This window comes from Bombyx mandarina, chromosome 23 (genome assembly GCF_030267445.1).
Source record: "Bombyx mandarina strain Sakado chromosome 23, ASM3026744v2".
Classification (NCBI taxonomy): Eukaryota; Metazoa; Arthropoda; class Insecta; order Lepidoptera; family Bombycidae; genus Bombyx; species Bombyx mandarina.
The window spans coordinates 1,510,740-1,525,905 of record NC_143229.1 but is presented as its reverse complement, the minus strand read 5'-3'; the positions used below and the strand labels follow the sequence as shown (position 1 = coordinate 1,525,905).

The 15,166-nt window shown below is 39.2% G+C and overlaps 1 protein-coding gene across 1 annotated transcript in view; it reads right to left on the bottom strand.

Moving 5' to 3' along the window:
- Window positions 1–15,166, bottom strand: part of LOC114246964 (potassium channel subfamily K member 6) — a 64,945-nt gene that overhangs the window by 40,985 nt on the left and 8,794 nt on the right. The window contains exons 2-3 of the mRNA XM_089737387.1: window positions 6,562–6,664; window positions 2,280–2,384 (exon numbers count right to left, since the gene is read on the bottom strand). Coding sequence (XP_089593513.1) covers window positions 2,280–2,384; window positions 6,562–6,658 — 202 coding nt within the window. The 5' untranslated portion in view covers window positions 6,659–6,664. The remainder of the gene's footprint in view (window positions 1–2,279; window positions 2,385–6,561; window positions 6,665–15,166) is intronic.

Genomic DNA, 15,166 nt, shown 5'->3' with positions numbered 1-15,166 from the left:
CGACGGTTTTTGGGGGCGCGTTGGCCAGACGCTTCCGCGGGGCCTTGGGGCATCCGCGGTAGTTGGCTGTGTGGCCCTGCTTCTGGCAGAGCACACAGCTCGGAGGTTCGGTCGCGGTCTCTTTGACCCGCGAACAGTCGGCTGTCGCGTGGTCACCGAGGCACTTAACGCACCGCGGACGCGCGTGGCAGTTGCGCGCGGAGTGGCCGTACAGCTGGCAGCGGTGGCACTGCCCGGGAGTGCCTTTCCTATATGGGGCCTCGACGGTGACCCCGGATAAGCCGCAAACGGTGCGGAGGCTTGAGGCAATCCGTTTGCCTTCGGCGGTTGGTTCTAACGCGACGAGAACCATATTATATGCGAATTTATCGCGCCCGCTGTGCATTCGGTGCACGCTTACAATCGGGTACGCCTGCCCGATGAGGTCCTCCTTGACCAGCTCGACGTCGAGCTCCTTCGGTACTCCGCGTATTACTACGCGGAGCTCGCGATCCTCCTGGAGCGCATAAGTGTGGAAGCTTATGCGTTCCTTTCGGAGGTGGGCTGTCAGCGCCCTGTGGTCGTCCGGTGAGGCCGTTTTTATTTGAATGCCGTGCGCGATGTTACGCGCATGGATGACGTTTACGTTTTGTGCCTTACAGGCACGGGATACGCGATCCCACGCGGTCTTATCTTGCAAAATTACCGGCGGCGGCGCGGGAATTTTGCGGACGGACGCGGGTTGGGGTCGCGGCGACGGGGTTGCGCGGCGAGGGGAGTCGGGTGAGACCACGACTTTAGGACGCGACGCGTTCGCGGCCTTTGGCTGTTTCGGCGCCGCGGACGGTTCCACGGCGCGGGCGCGTTTTTTCCCGCGCGCGACGGTGGTGAACCCTTCCGAGGTTCCCGGTTGGGGACTCGCGGCGGACTCGTACTCCATTTCCGACTCGGAGTCGGAGCCGGAGCTTGATGACGCGCAAGACGCGATCGACGCAGGCGCGGGGGTGGGGGGCGACATCGGCGAGTCGCGAGGTACCGGCGCGGGGGGCGACAACGGAGAGTCGCGGAGTGCCGGCGCGTCAAGGCCGGCCTTGTAAGCTTCGAACTTGGCGATTATGTCCGGACAGACGTCGCGGACGAACTTAAAGAAGAGCGCGCCATTGGCGTCACTCATGGTGAGTGTGTGCCCGGGGGGGGCGTCCCCGGGACTTAAGCAAACTCGCCGAAAGGCGAGTCCCCTGAGTGGGAGTTCACCCCCTGAGCTTTACCAGCTCCAAGGGGGGGGAGTGCCTTTGCCGTGAAAACGGCAGTCGGCTGGGAATTGGGGTGGAAAGTTGGGAAGGTAGGGCTCCACTGGGTTGTGAGAATGCCACAACAAGCGGTGATCTCAGTGGAGTTTTAGTCTCGAAAGAGACTGTTTTGCTCGCCGAATATATAAATGAATTTAATATATGAAATGGATGGGTGATAATGAGTTAGCGTTACGAGTGCACAACTCAAGTACAAACTGTTTTTACAACTCAAGGTCGCGACGCCAGCGACAGCGCGTCAAGAATGCACAACAATGCCGCGATCGGTGCGACAACGACAATGCTGGACAACTCGAGACTCACGTTCGCGACGGCAGCGACAATAATTTGCAAAAACGCGTCCGGACCGAACGGCGATGCAATCGGAACTGTTTGACAATAAACAAAGAATTTAAATATGTATGTGTTGTGTCAAATACATGGTAGTGTGTGTAATTTTTTTTTAATTGATTTAATGTATTATTAAAGTATAATTTAAAAAAAATATTTACATTCTGCACTTCTCTATATTCTTTACTAGCGACCTGCCCTCGCTTCGCTTCGGAAACATTAAATTTAATTATTGATAGCTGAGTCCCGTGATGCTACCTGCGATAATTGTCGTACCGCAGGTGAAGCTGCGAGGCGAAGCTAGTCTAAAAAAAGTAGCCTAAGTTACTCCGTATATCATCAGCTACCTATCAGTGAAAATCGGCCCGTCAAAATCGGCCCAGCCGTTCCAGAGATTAGCCGGAACAAACAGACAAACAGACAAAAATTGTAAAAAATGTTATTTTGGTGTATGTACCGTATATATATTCATATATATGCATGTAGTAAAAAGAGGCCATTTCAATATTACAAACGACACTCTAATGTTATTTATATGTATAGATAAGTGTGGGAAATTTCATACTCCTCCGTCTGCGCAATTTTCGTAAAAAGGGGTACAAAGTTTTTGTTTCACGTATTAGTATATAGATAAATCAAAATGCTGTTGATGTCACTGACCTGTGATGCAAGGATGCTTCTCGAGGAATTCGGCTTTGAGATGGTCCACCTTTTCCTGCAGACGATGCTCTATAGGCTGCTCTATCAACTGGAACACAGACGCGCCTGTGGAATAATGATTAATTAATCGTGTAACAAAAATCAATGCCGCAAATATTGTACTTTGCGTAATTACTGGTGGCAGGATGTCTTGTGAGTGCGCACGGGTAGGTACCGCCACCCCACCTAAATCTGCCGCAATGCAGTAATGCGTTCCGATTTGAAGGATTGAGCAGCCGTTGTACTCCGACTTAGAACTTGTGTCACAAGATGGGTTGCCAAATTTATGTTGTAGCTGCCTATGAACTCCGATAAGCACGATAACATCAAGTGAGCTCGTTCACCTGTCTATACAATTAAACAAATCAATATGTATTAAAAACACGTATGCAAGTCTTAATCCCGTTAGACACATTTAATAACCGATTGACGATTTATTTCTATATGACGACATGTCTTTCTTCAAACGAGGCTTGTGGAGAGCATTAAATGATAGGCAGCGGCTTGGCTTTGCCCCTGGCATTGCTGATGTCCATGAGCGACGGTAACCACTCACCATCAGGTGGGCCGTATGCTCGTCTGCCTAGACGGCAATAAAAAAGCCAGAACGTTCACAAAATCATGTCAAATCAAGGCAAAGAGCCTACCTACTTAATAATTAATTTCTACCACAGCTAACTCTCCATACAGAAGTCAAAATGACGTAACAAATGCGCCATACTCCGAAAGGTAGGCCATTAAAGCTAATGGTTACCCTGCTGAATTTTAAAATCTTGAGTGTTTCATTGAATAAATAAACTAATGTGACGAGTAGCTATCGTACAACGCAAGATATTTGACAGATGTCTGAATTACGCTTACGACATTTTCAAGATAAGCTTGCACATATACAAATTCCGAACAACAATGTTCCCAATCTTGCGGACCGAATGGTAAATAGTTGACGTCGCCCAAAACACATCATTCCGGATCCTTCCGATCCACACACTGCTTATAAGTACCCCAAGCACCGGTCATCGTTCTCGTCGAACCAGTCGCTTGCGACGAAGGGCTCGGCGACTAAATTAGCCCACGGATACAGCCCACTCAATTTCTCGTCGGATCTTCTCAGTGGGTCGCATTTCCTATCCGGTGGTAGATTCTGCGAAGCACCGCTCTTATTAGGGTTCGTGTTAGCAAAATCGTCAGGTTTGAGCCCCGCGAGCTCACCTACTAGTTAAGGTTACGCTGATGTGGTCATTCAAAAAACGTCATTCGGACCGTCAATCTACTAAGCAATATAAACCTGCTCGGTGGAGGATTTTCTTCGTTATTTGCACACTAATATAAAATGTAATTTTGTGCTTTTGATCTTATTATATCAGAGGTACAATTTATTTTGTAACAACAAACGTATACTTAATTTGCGCCTGACAAAATTAATTCGGCAATATCTATCTGAAGCGTTGCGTGGGAGCTATGTCAAATTTGTCCTGGTATTCTTCATGTTGTATTCAACATTTTGTGACGGAATATTAATTCGGAAACTTTACTAGGTTGGTATGAAATACGTGGGTGTTTTTGTATAATTAAAAGACAGAGTCTTGACATTGAATAAGTAGGTTGTTTGAAATCAAATTTATTGTTTCAATAAAATTATTTATATGTATACATAACTGTTATCAGAGAAAGACGAAAAATTTAAGTATAATTTTCTGTTCTGTTTTAACAAACAGAGTTTCTTTATTTTAGGAACCACTGACGAGTGTTACTAAACTTTTCTCTTGGAAATTCATTGTTTTTTTAAAAACCTCAATCTCTGAGAACCATTTTATTCTTTATTGGGTGTGGTTGCTGAATCTCCGTTTTTTTTTAGTTGTTACTGAAAACTATACTGGTATTCATCCCGTTTTATTGGCAATTGTTTTCCCATAGTTTCATGTAGGTCATCGAAAAATTTCGCGTACTCTCTCTCTCTCTCTCTCTCTGAGAAAAATTATCGCTTGGGGAAATATGAGAAACGGTCAGCACACTTGTGTTCGAAGTGATCGTCAAGGATCCGTTCTAATAAAGCCGGATAAAGGTTATTTTCTTTGGTGTGATTCGGTTATGTTCGCCCAATTGCGAGATTTACGAATTACCACCTTACACCTAAGATCACAGTGTCAATATTTGAACGAACGGCCCTGAAGTTGCACAAGCGGTGTTCTCGTAAGGTTGAGCGATCATTGAATCACCACTCGTAAGGACTAATCCACTCAGAATACTTAGTGCGAGTTTTTTAACGTTCTCGATAGCATTAATTTTTTTTTCCTACCTAAGCTGATGGTCTAGATAGATCATATCAGCGTAACCTTAACTAATAGGTAAGCTCACGGAGCTCAAGCCTGTTGTTGCTAACACGAACCCTAGTAAGAGCCGTGCTTCGCAGAATCTACCACCGGATCGGAAACGCGACCCACTGAGAAGATCTGGCGAGAAACTCAGTGGGCTGTGTCTGTGGGTTAATTTACTCGCGCCCTTCGTCGCAAGCGATGGATTCGACGAGAACGATGACCGGTAGCATTAAAGTTACCACCAAATTTTTATGCAGTTGGATCAGCGCCCCTAACGGCAAACGTAAGCTAACTTTTCAACTCCATACAAATTTGAGTTTACTTTGACGCTATCGAGAACGTTAAAAACTATCACTAAGCACAGTGCACACAGAACTCTGCTCTGCTATTACGCGACTCATTGTGATTTTTTTGACATCCGCGGACTTAGGGGATATACTCTGTATTATTACGGACAACATTAGCGTGTTTAGTTACGCAACGTGATCATAAGAATGATGGATTAAATTCCTCGTGGTGGGTGCATTACACCCAGCCGCACATAAACAGACCTCAGGTTTTTAATTAAAGTTTCGCCTTGACCGTGCCTACCACGCCACATCTAATATTTAGGTTAACGCGTTCTCCCTCGCCCCATTACTGATTCAGTAACTATCCTATTGCGGTAGTAATCTTTTTGTTAATCGACCTCAAAAAAGGAGAAGGTTTTCAATTCGACGGATTTTTTTTTATGTAACCTCAGAACTTATTTCTAGATTTTAAAGCTGATCCTCCTCATACGATTCCATTTTATCAGGATCTGACCAGTAGTTTTTGTGTTATCCTTAATAATGCATATTTAATTGGCTTCGAGTACATTGTTGATATTGAAGTTGAAGTCCAGTTTTCTTTTCCGTTATATGAATATATATATATATCCGCTTTTGTATGAATTTAGTTTCCATTGATTTACGAATTCTTATTTATAAGAGGTAAGTAGCAATACCCGATACATTACCGACTATATGTCGTTGTGAACTAAAAAGTTGAAATTTTATTGGGTAGCTCATTGATTCGATTCAGTCACATGGTTAGTTACCCTAATTACTGTACCGCAGGTTCAAGTACTAGTCCCGGTCGGATTCAGTTTTCTTGTTTTCTTTTTATTCGGGATTATAGCGTATACTCGTATGTTCTGATCTCTAGAGTAAATCTAGCCCGTAGTAAAATGTGTAACATTTACGTATTAAGAATCCAGTGTTGCCTGTTATCGGAAGTCGATTTACGAGAAAGATTTTTCGAGAGAAATTGTTGATGAGCACTCTGAGTCTCCTTCTGTAGCTGCCCGGCGTCATGTGCGCAATAAGTCCACGATTGAACATAACTCTGTCTCGTAGATGTTCGACGCGAAATTCGTGTACTGTTTTATTTTTGTGTCATATAAATAATATTGGAGTGTCTGTTTGTAATATTGAAATATCCACTTTTTATTACATGCATATACCAAAATAACATTTTTTACAATTTTTGTCTGTCTGTCTGTTTGTTCCGGCTAATCTCTGGAACGGCTGCACCGATTTTGACGAGACTTTCACTGATAGGTAGCTGATGATATAAGGAGTAACTTAGGCTACTTTTTTTAGACTTGCTTCACTCCGTGGCGTCACCCGCGGTACGACAATAATCGCAGGTAGCATCGCGGGACTCAGCTATCAATAATAAAATTAAATCTTTCCGAAGCGAAGCGAGGGCGGATCGCTAGTAATAAAATAAAATAAACCGAGTCTTTTTGTTTTCTTTTTATCTTATGAGTCCCGTATAAGTTTTGTTTCCTTTTTAAAAATACTATCTTATGAGTCCCATGTAACAGTGCGTAGATCACGCTTCCGCGATTGTCGCTTGAACTTCAACCTATATTTTGTCCCTGTCCACCTAATTAGAACACTTACCAAACGCCAGGTAAGATGCCATTAGCATCGACAGAATGATCGGCCGGAATAACGGAAAATTGCGCATCTGGTTCGCCCAGCCGGCAACGAGTCTCATCGTGAACTGAAACAAAACAATGTATACAAAATTCTTCATATAGGTAGTGATCGTAAGGTCAAATTCGATAATATCGGGCATACGCGCGACCAGTGTGCTTAATACGAGTTTTTAAGCTTCTCGATGGCGTAAAAATTAACTTAAATTTGTATGGATTTTTTTTATTGCTTAGATGGGTGGACGAGCTTACTGCCTACCTAGTGTTAAGTAGTTACTGGAGCCCATAGACATCTAAAACGTAAATGCACCACTCACATTGAGATATGAGTTCTAAGGTATCAAAATAGTTACAAAGGCTTCCCCACCCTTAAATAACCTTAAATAGGTGGGGTGGTGGTACCCACCCGTGCGGACTAACAAGAGGTCCTACCACCAGTCAATTCGATAATACCGGGCATACGCACGACCAGTGTGCTTAATGCGAGTTTTTAAACTTCTCGATGGCGTAAAGGCTAACTCAAATTTGTATGGAGTTGAAACAGCGCCCCTAGCGGTAAACGAAAGGAAGCTGTTCCAACTCCATACAAATTTGAGCTAACTTTCACGCGATCGAGAAGTTAAAAAACTCGCAATAAGCACACTGGACAACTTTAATGGAAAAGAAGAATACCGAGAATCTGTATTTCGATATTACTTAAAAACCAAATTGTAAGAGGTTAATAGCCAACATTACAGTATTTCTGAACATTACATTACAGTATTTCTGAAAGAGACGAAGTGGAACTACTGGGGAACCTATAGTATCTTTCCGCAGTAGGTTCATGTTCCTCGTATTGCTGATGCCTGCCATCGATGAAGACTACTTTGAGCTGGGTCGTATCCTCACCTATATGCAAATGTATTGGCTCAGTGGAACAGTAGTTAGCGACCCTGGCTACTCTGCTGCTGATGGTAGTGGGTTCTTTTGATTGATTGATTGAAAATTCTTTATTGCACAAAAAGAATTTTTTTAATGAAAAAAAATAAGACAAAACACAAAGGCTAACTTAACGCCATGCTTAACTTAACCCTCGTTGATGAAGTGAAAGATTCAAGAAGTGCGTAGCTGTGATAAAGTTAGCACATGGTGATAATTTAAAGAATTATAGTAGACATGAGTGAAGATAAACACTAGGTTATAATTATACATTACCAAAATAAATCAATAAATACATAGATAAGAAATACATATCAAATAAAATAAATTATATTATAAACCACAACAAACTACAAAACAAACAAGCAATGTGCTTTGAATAAATAATAGTTTAAAAAAACTAACAAAATACGCTTTTATAGACAATCCAACTAAAAATACAAAATAAATTTTAATAAATTTGAATTAAAAATAGTGTAAGATAAAATTTATTATATTGTTTTAAAAAAATTATTTAAATATATTTTATTGTAAAAAAACTATTATTTTATATTTTTAATTTTTTAGCTGAATTTCAATTTTTTCAATTATTTTTTTTAGTATTGAATTGTCAACGGTCCTTAATAAGTATACCAAACGAGCTAATCCGACGTTTTGAAGGGAGTCAAAATCATTGTAGTGTATCACTATTTTATTGAAAAACCTGTTACTAAATCATGTTCAAAGATTCCGTTACATACTAACATACATACGTCTGAAGCTAATAAAAGCGTAGGTATTAAAAAGAGATCATGTACTTTCGCTTTCAAATTATCAACTGAACGTACCTCACGAAAACTCTGACAGGTGGTAGTTGTACAATTCTAATACATAAGAAGTTCTGTTTCGTAATTTAACGAACTGAATGAGTGCTTGGTTGATTCAAGCGATATGCTTTTCGCCTATTCCTAAAATACAGGAAGTAAAATTGGCGATAATGACGAAACTCTGGCAAACGTAGAAGCGTTAAATTTTATGAGAACGATGGGATGAGTTATTCTTTCAAACGAAAAAGAAATCGAAGATCGGTAAAGTAAATGCAAAAAACCAGCGAAACGTAATTCGAACGAAAAATAAATCGAAGATCGGTAATGTGAATGCGTTGAATCGAAAACCAGCGGTAGAAAAATATCCGCTGAAAATGAAATTAATTAAAATTTATTCATTTCAAAGAAAGTTGTTGCAAAGATATGCGTCCAGGGGCGGAAGCACGGAGAATACAAAAAAAATTATACCAAAGATATACTAACCAAAAATGTTTGCATTACGTGTTAAAAATATAAGCCCGCATTCGCTAGCTTTTTCTTTTGGAGATTTTATGGCCTGGTGCACATGCCCCTGCCAATAAAATAAACAAATGGTTGCTAAGTTACGTGTTAAATTATAAGTACGTAGAAGTCAAGAAAATTAAAGCCTGTATACTAATTTATTACGAAGTCTAACAGGGAGAGAACCCCCCTTAAATTATTTTACCTCTCATAATAATTATATTCTAATATTTAAATACCTATGCATCTTGTTAAATTTCGAAGTAGTCAATAGCGTCGAAATTTAATAAAAGTATCTATTAGCTTTAACAAAAAAAAAACAGGGACAGTGCCGGTGAGATAAAAAAAATTTTTTTAACATCTGATAACTGAGAACATATCACGCACGGTCATTCAGCCCAAATTTAGGATTCCCTGTGTTATGGTTACCAGAGACAGATAAACATATTTATATATTTTTTAACATATAGAGAATAAATACTCAGACAAAGAGTAAGCAAACCTGTTCTTCACACAATGTTTTTTGCCCTATGTGGAAATCGAACCCACGACCCGGATAATTCCAAAAAGTATTTTATTCATCTGTAACAACAATCTAGGACTGAACTCTCATATAAGTAACGACTATATCTTTTTGGTCATCTTATGAATATATATGATCTAGTTTTTATTAATTCCAAAAAAATCTGTAACAGGCCTTTACTATATTGGCAAATAACTTACCATAAAAACTATTTAATTAAATAGTATAGTCAAAACTGTTTTTTAATATATAGAGAATAAATACTCAGACAAAAAGTAAACAAAACTGTTCTTCACACAATGTCTTTTGCCCTATGTGGAAATCGAACCCACGACCCGGGTGATTCCAAAAAGTATTTTATTCATCTGTAACAACAATCTAGGACTGAACTCTCATATAAATAACGACTATATCTTTCATCTTATGAATAGATATGATCTAGTTTTTATTAATTCCAAAAATCTGTAATAGACCTTGACTGTATTGGCAAATAATTTACCTACCATAAAAACTATTTAGTTAAATAGTGTAGTCAAAACTATTTTTACGAGTTAATCTGGCGTTTTTCATGGGCTTTATCTTAATTAATTCTGGCGTCAAACCGTCCGAAAAATCGAATCTTAGGGATTTCTCGTTTCAAGACCCCAATCTCGTATCTAATTCCCCAAACCGGTACTCAGTAATTTATTTCTTTTTTTGTAGTTGTTGCCTTGTGTAGTTCTAGTCCTTCTTTCTACATAGTTCCTACCCAAAGTACTAGCGGTGGAACGTTTTAAGTCCATTGACAATACCTTCTCGCCTAGCTTATCAATCCTTCTTTTGATTTAAACATTTCCCCGCGTACATGAATTAACGCTATTTATAAGTTCCTGAATAATTTAAAATTTAAAATTAGAGTAACATTTAGCCTCAAGAGAAATTGATCTGTCAAAGGTCAGGTTTTATTTTTAGGTTAATTTAGGTCAAATATAGGCGAAGACTATATTAAGATGAGTCAATTAAGACGGACTGTAATTCCCGAGAAAACGGATTAAATCTGGCCTATATAATAGTCTAAAATGGATTTAAACTTTTCCAAGTAAATTAGGTTAGACGAAATTATTTTAGATCTGAGTGTAGAAGATGTTAATGTGCGCGCTTTGTTTTCCGAAAACTATTTAATTACAGTTTTTTCTTCGGATTTAATGAATCGCAGACGTAATTCCGTGACCACGAAAGCTTAAAGTTTCCAATACTGTTTTCGTTCCAAAAACCGTAAAAGTTTTAATTATCTCTAGAAATCGTGAAAATCAAAGAAAATACTAGAAGATGCTAGAAATGCTAGAAGATACCAGAAGGCGAGTCGTAGACAAATCCACGGATCCAGACAATAAGTAATGTACATAAATCATTTGAGCTGTGAATTCGTGTGCTGACCTAGGCAGGCAGGACCAAACTTCAATTAAAAAATCCATCGTCCAATTCGATCGTCAAACATAGATCGATTTTCCATCATACAATCCCACAAATAGCCTCCATTAGTGCGCCAAAAATCGACCACGAATCTTCATTTACATTCATTAAGGAATAACGCCTCTGTTTCGTTCCATTAATGAAAGACTTTAATATTGTTCGCGGCTTTCATTGTTCTTCTATTGTTTCGTGTTAGAATCCCTTTTAGTTGGTTCGCGGTCCTGCCGAAACACTACATTTAAAATAACGTTTTCGATTGCTTTTAACGCGCTTTCCTTGTTTGGTAGTAATCTACGAGTTTATTCGTTTGTATGTTGTGAGTTACGACGAAGGGAAGATCCTCCACCGAACGGATGATATTGCTCGGTAGACCGAAGCGACGGTCCGAATGATGTTTTCTTTTTTCCTACCTATGCTGATAGCCTTGAGAGACTATTTCAGCTTCTCGTTGTGGGTGAGCTCACGTGGCTCAAACCGGGAGTGTTGCTAACACTGGTCCTAGCAAGAGCAATGCTTCGCAGAATCTACCACCGGATTGGAAACACGACCCACTGAGAAGATCCGGCGAGAAACTCAGTGGGCTGTGTCTATGCGTTAATTTACTCGTCGAGCCCTTAGTCGCGACGCTCGGATCCGGCGAGGACGGTGACCGGTGCTTGAAGCGGAACTTGTATATATGCAAGTTTATCTTGGAAAATTTGTAAGCAAGGGCAGGTATCTGTCAAATATCTTGTGTTGTATGATGTCTACCCGCAACAATGTAACGGAATCTTTGAATGTCATTTACACAGAGTCTGATAGACATCCGCTGTAAGTCTGCGGACGCATCAAAGACCTAAAACAATGCAGTCTTTTGCTTATAGCCTTGCTCCAATATCCTGACCAATATCAAAAGAAAAAACAATGAAATTGATTTTCTAAATTATAACATATTGTTATATGAAAGCGAGCTATGTTTTCGCCATTTGAATTGTGGTACCAGACCTCCTAAGTCGAGTGGTGTATTTCCGCTGCCCACAGAAACTGAAGCCCACGTCTACGGGGAAAACTCCGGACGACTTAATGCACGGTCTCTATAAATGCATCGTTTCACAATTTCTATCCATTAACTGATTACCGCATACAGTTCACTTAAACTCGAACAATGGGGCGTGTATTCCCGCATCCGTTAGATACTACGTCAAACAAAGTCTGTAACAATGAACACATATAACTAACAGAGTATATAGAAATAGTTCCCGAAAATGAAGAAAGTATTCCCCGACATGAGAAAACTAAAGGACAATAAAAAATAAAAAATATTAGTAATCTATGTATTTTGCGTAGCGCGCAATGGAATGTAATTAAAAATAAACTGACAGGTGAAATCTATGGTCTCGTGTGTAGGAGGCCGCGTGGCGGGGCTGCCAGTCATTTCCACGATCCAATAAGGGTTCACGAATTTTAAATACATTTAAACGACATGTATTAATGCAAGAGGCAATGAATAGTGTTACGGCAGCTAATATAGAATCGAAGGTATTTGATAAAAATCTAAATCGCACTAACGCCATTTTAATATTAGTAAGTAAATTACATTTACGATTTTCGACAAAAACAACAAAGAACAAAAACACCCGCTCGGCAAAAAAAAATCCCGTTCATGTTCATTTAAACTTTTCACGATTAATACGTGAAGCAAAAACTTTGTATCCCTTTTTACGAAAATTGCGCAGACGGAGGCGTATGAAATTTTCCACACTTATAGAGATTATAGAGAAGATGTGCACAATGCAAAATTTTTTTTTAAATAATGCATAAATGATACATTAAATCAATAAAGAAAACATTACACACACTACATACCATGTATTTGACGCACACACACATGCATGCATACTATTTATTGACAAACTTTTGTTCTTGACGTCTGTTGTCAAATTGAGAATAGATTAAATATTGTTTGTCTTTGTTAATATTTTCTATAGTGTAATCTTGGCGAAATTTGTGATTTTAGAAGTATAAAATACAATCATAATAGTGTACAAACTTACAATTCCAATTAATTATAGTCGAATTTCGACTACTACGGGACCTCTAGTTTGTTTAATTTTCTGAGATTCTAGAGCATGCTAGAAATCGAAACATCGGAAATTGTAAAATTAACAGGATTAAAAGAGATTTAACCGTACACCGTTTTTTCTACAGATTAGTAAATTAACATAAAGGTTCGGGACCGTTCAAGGTCATCGTGGACTTCAGAGGCGACAGGATATATCGATCCGGCGAGCAAGGTCACGGCCGCGACCAGACGGTTTGATCACTGATGGAGGTGTTATCGCGATTAAAGATATCGGATCGGCAAATGTACAGGAAGAAAGCAAAACTCAGTCAAAGTATTGAGATGTGTTAATATGTGCGAAATTGCGAAATATACAAATTTTTTTTTTTTATGTTTAGATTGTAACTCAAATCAAGATTTATCATTGTTTAAATTTGAGTTCTTACATATTTTAGACTAGCGATCCGCCCTCGCTTCGCTTCGGAAACATTAAATTTTATTATTGATAACTGAGTCCCGCGATGTTACCCGCTTTTATTGTCGTACCGCGGATGACCCCGCGGGGTGAAGCTAGGCTAAAAAAGTAGGGTAGCTATTCCTTGTATCATCAGCTACCTATCAGTGAAAGTCTAGACAAAATCGGTCCAGCCGTTCCAAAGATTAGCCGGAATAAACAGACAGACAAAAATTGTAAAAAATGTTATTTTACCGTACCGTAATGTCAAGATTTGTAAATTGGAGTGGTTGGACAAACAATTTTATTTAGGGAACCTGCATTTTTTTCTCAGAAACAGATGAGATTCCGGTACACATCCGTATACTTCCAATAACCCATGGATAATTATTTGAAAGCTTGTAGTAGTAGTAGTAGTAGTTGAAAGTGTATGCGAGTTTTTTTTAATTTTCCCTACCTATTCGCTAATAGCCGAAGAGGCTATTCTACCTACGCCCGGACGGGCAGGTAAGTTTACGGGCTCACCTGAGAGAATTTGTTAACTCCAGCCCTAGCAAGAGCTGTGCTTCACAGAATCTACCACCAGATCGGAATCGCGACCCACTGAGAAGATCCGGCGAGAAAATCAGTGAGCATACCTAAATAGCGTTTATAATCGTGTGAACAACTCACGAATACCTCAAAATTAACATAATTATGGAAACTAAATAATGATAACACACAGAAGCGATCGAAGCGACGATAAAACAATGTTTTATTAAACATGAAAACAGATATTCGGATCGTAAAAAGCTACTCATTATTCAGTTCAGCGCTAAATAACGATCAGTGTATAAAGTTGAAAGCATTGAAAAAAAAACAACAGAAAGAAATATGTCAACGTTATAATCTCGAACATTCCAGTTTGATAGCAAAATTAAATGGAAACTGAAGAAGAGCTATCTGGTTACCGAAGTTCAACTACATAGTTAATGTGTTTATTTTATCGCTTCTTTTAGGCTCCTTGTTTTGTAAATTATTTAGTCTAACTATGTATACATATTATTTAGGATTGGTAAGAATGGAAAGTATAGAAAGAGTGTGGAACGGATCGTTAGGATGTGAGTGAGAGAATACGGTAAGAAAAGGAAAAAAGAATAACAGAGAACAGTAAGATGGCGAAGACGATTGAATGAGTTAGGCTTAAAAAGGTGCCAGTTAATTTTTAATTATTATGATAAACAAGGTTTTGGATAAGAAGAATAAAAGTGCATTCATGAACAACTTCGACGATGAACCAATAAATTCGTGTAAGATTTTTTTTAATTTCACTTAATCCATTAAATGAAAATGAATGTCAAATTTTGAACATCACTAAATTTCCTTCTTGTGAAATCGCGTCAGCTCTTCAGGATTCGTTCCGTTCTGGAAGGTCGTAAGCACCGAATGACGTCAATCACGCAGTCGAAAATTGAATTTGAACTCCAGTTATCTAAAGATAAAGACTGCTATTGCACACCACTGTAGCTTACGATCGAACGCATCGCATAGGATTTAGGATTTTATAAATTGAAGTCATGAGTGGATGAACTCCTTCATCGCATGCAATTTCGAAAAATAGCCTTTAAACCTAAAATAGACTTTAAGGTCTAATATGGTTTATGGGCACATAGCACCTTCATTCAATATAAACACTCAAAAATCTTAAAAATGGGACTTAACCCCTTCATCCACTTATGTCTTCAATTATTGTCTCTAAAATGTGATAAACAAAGAAATTACCTTGTTTAAATTTCGAACGCCGGTTATGAAATAATAAAAAAAATAGATTTTTTTTATGTGAACGAATACTTAGATTCATTCTCGACATTCTACGGTCATACATATTTGAGTTAA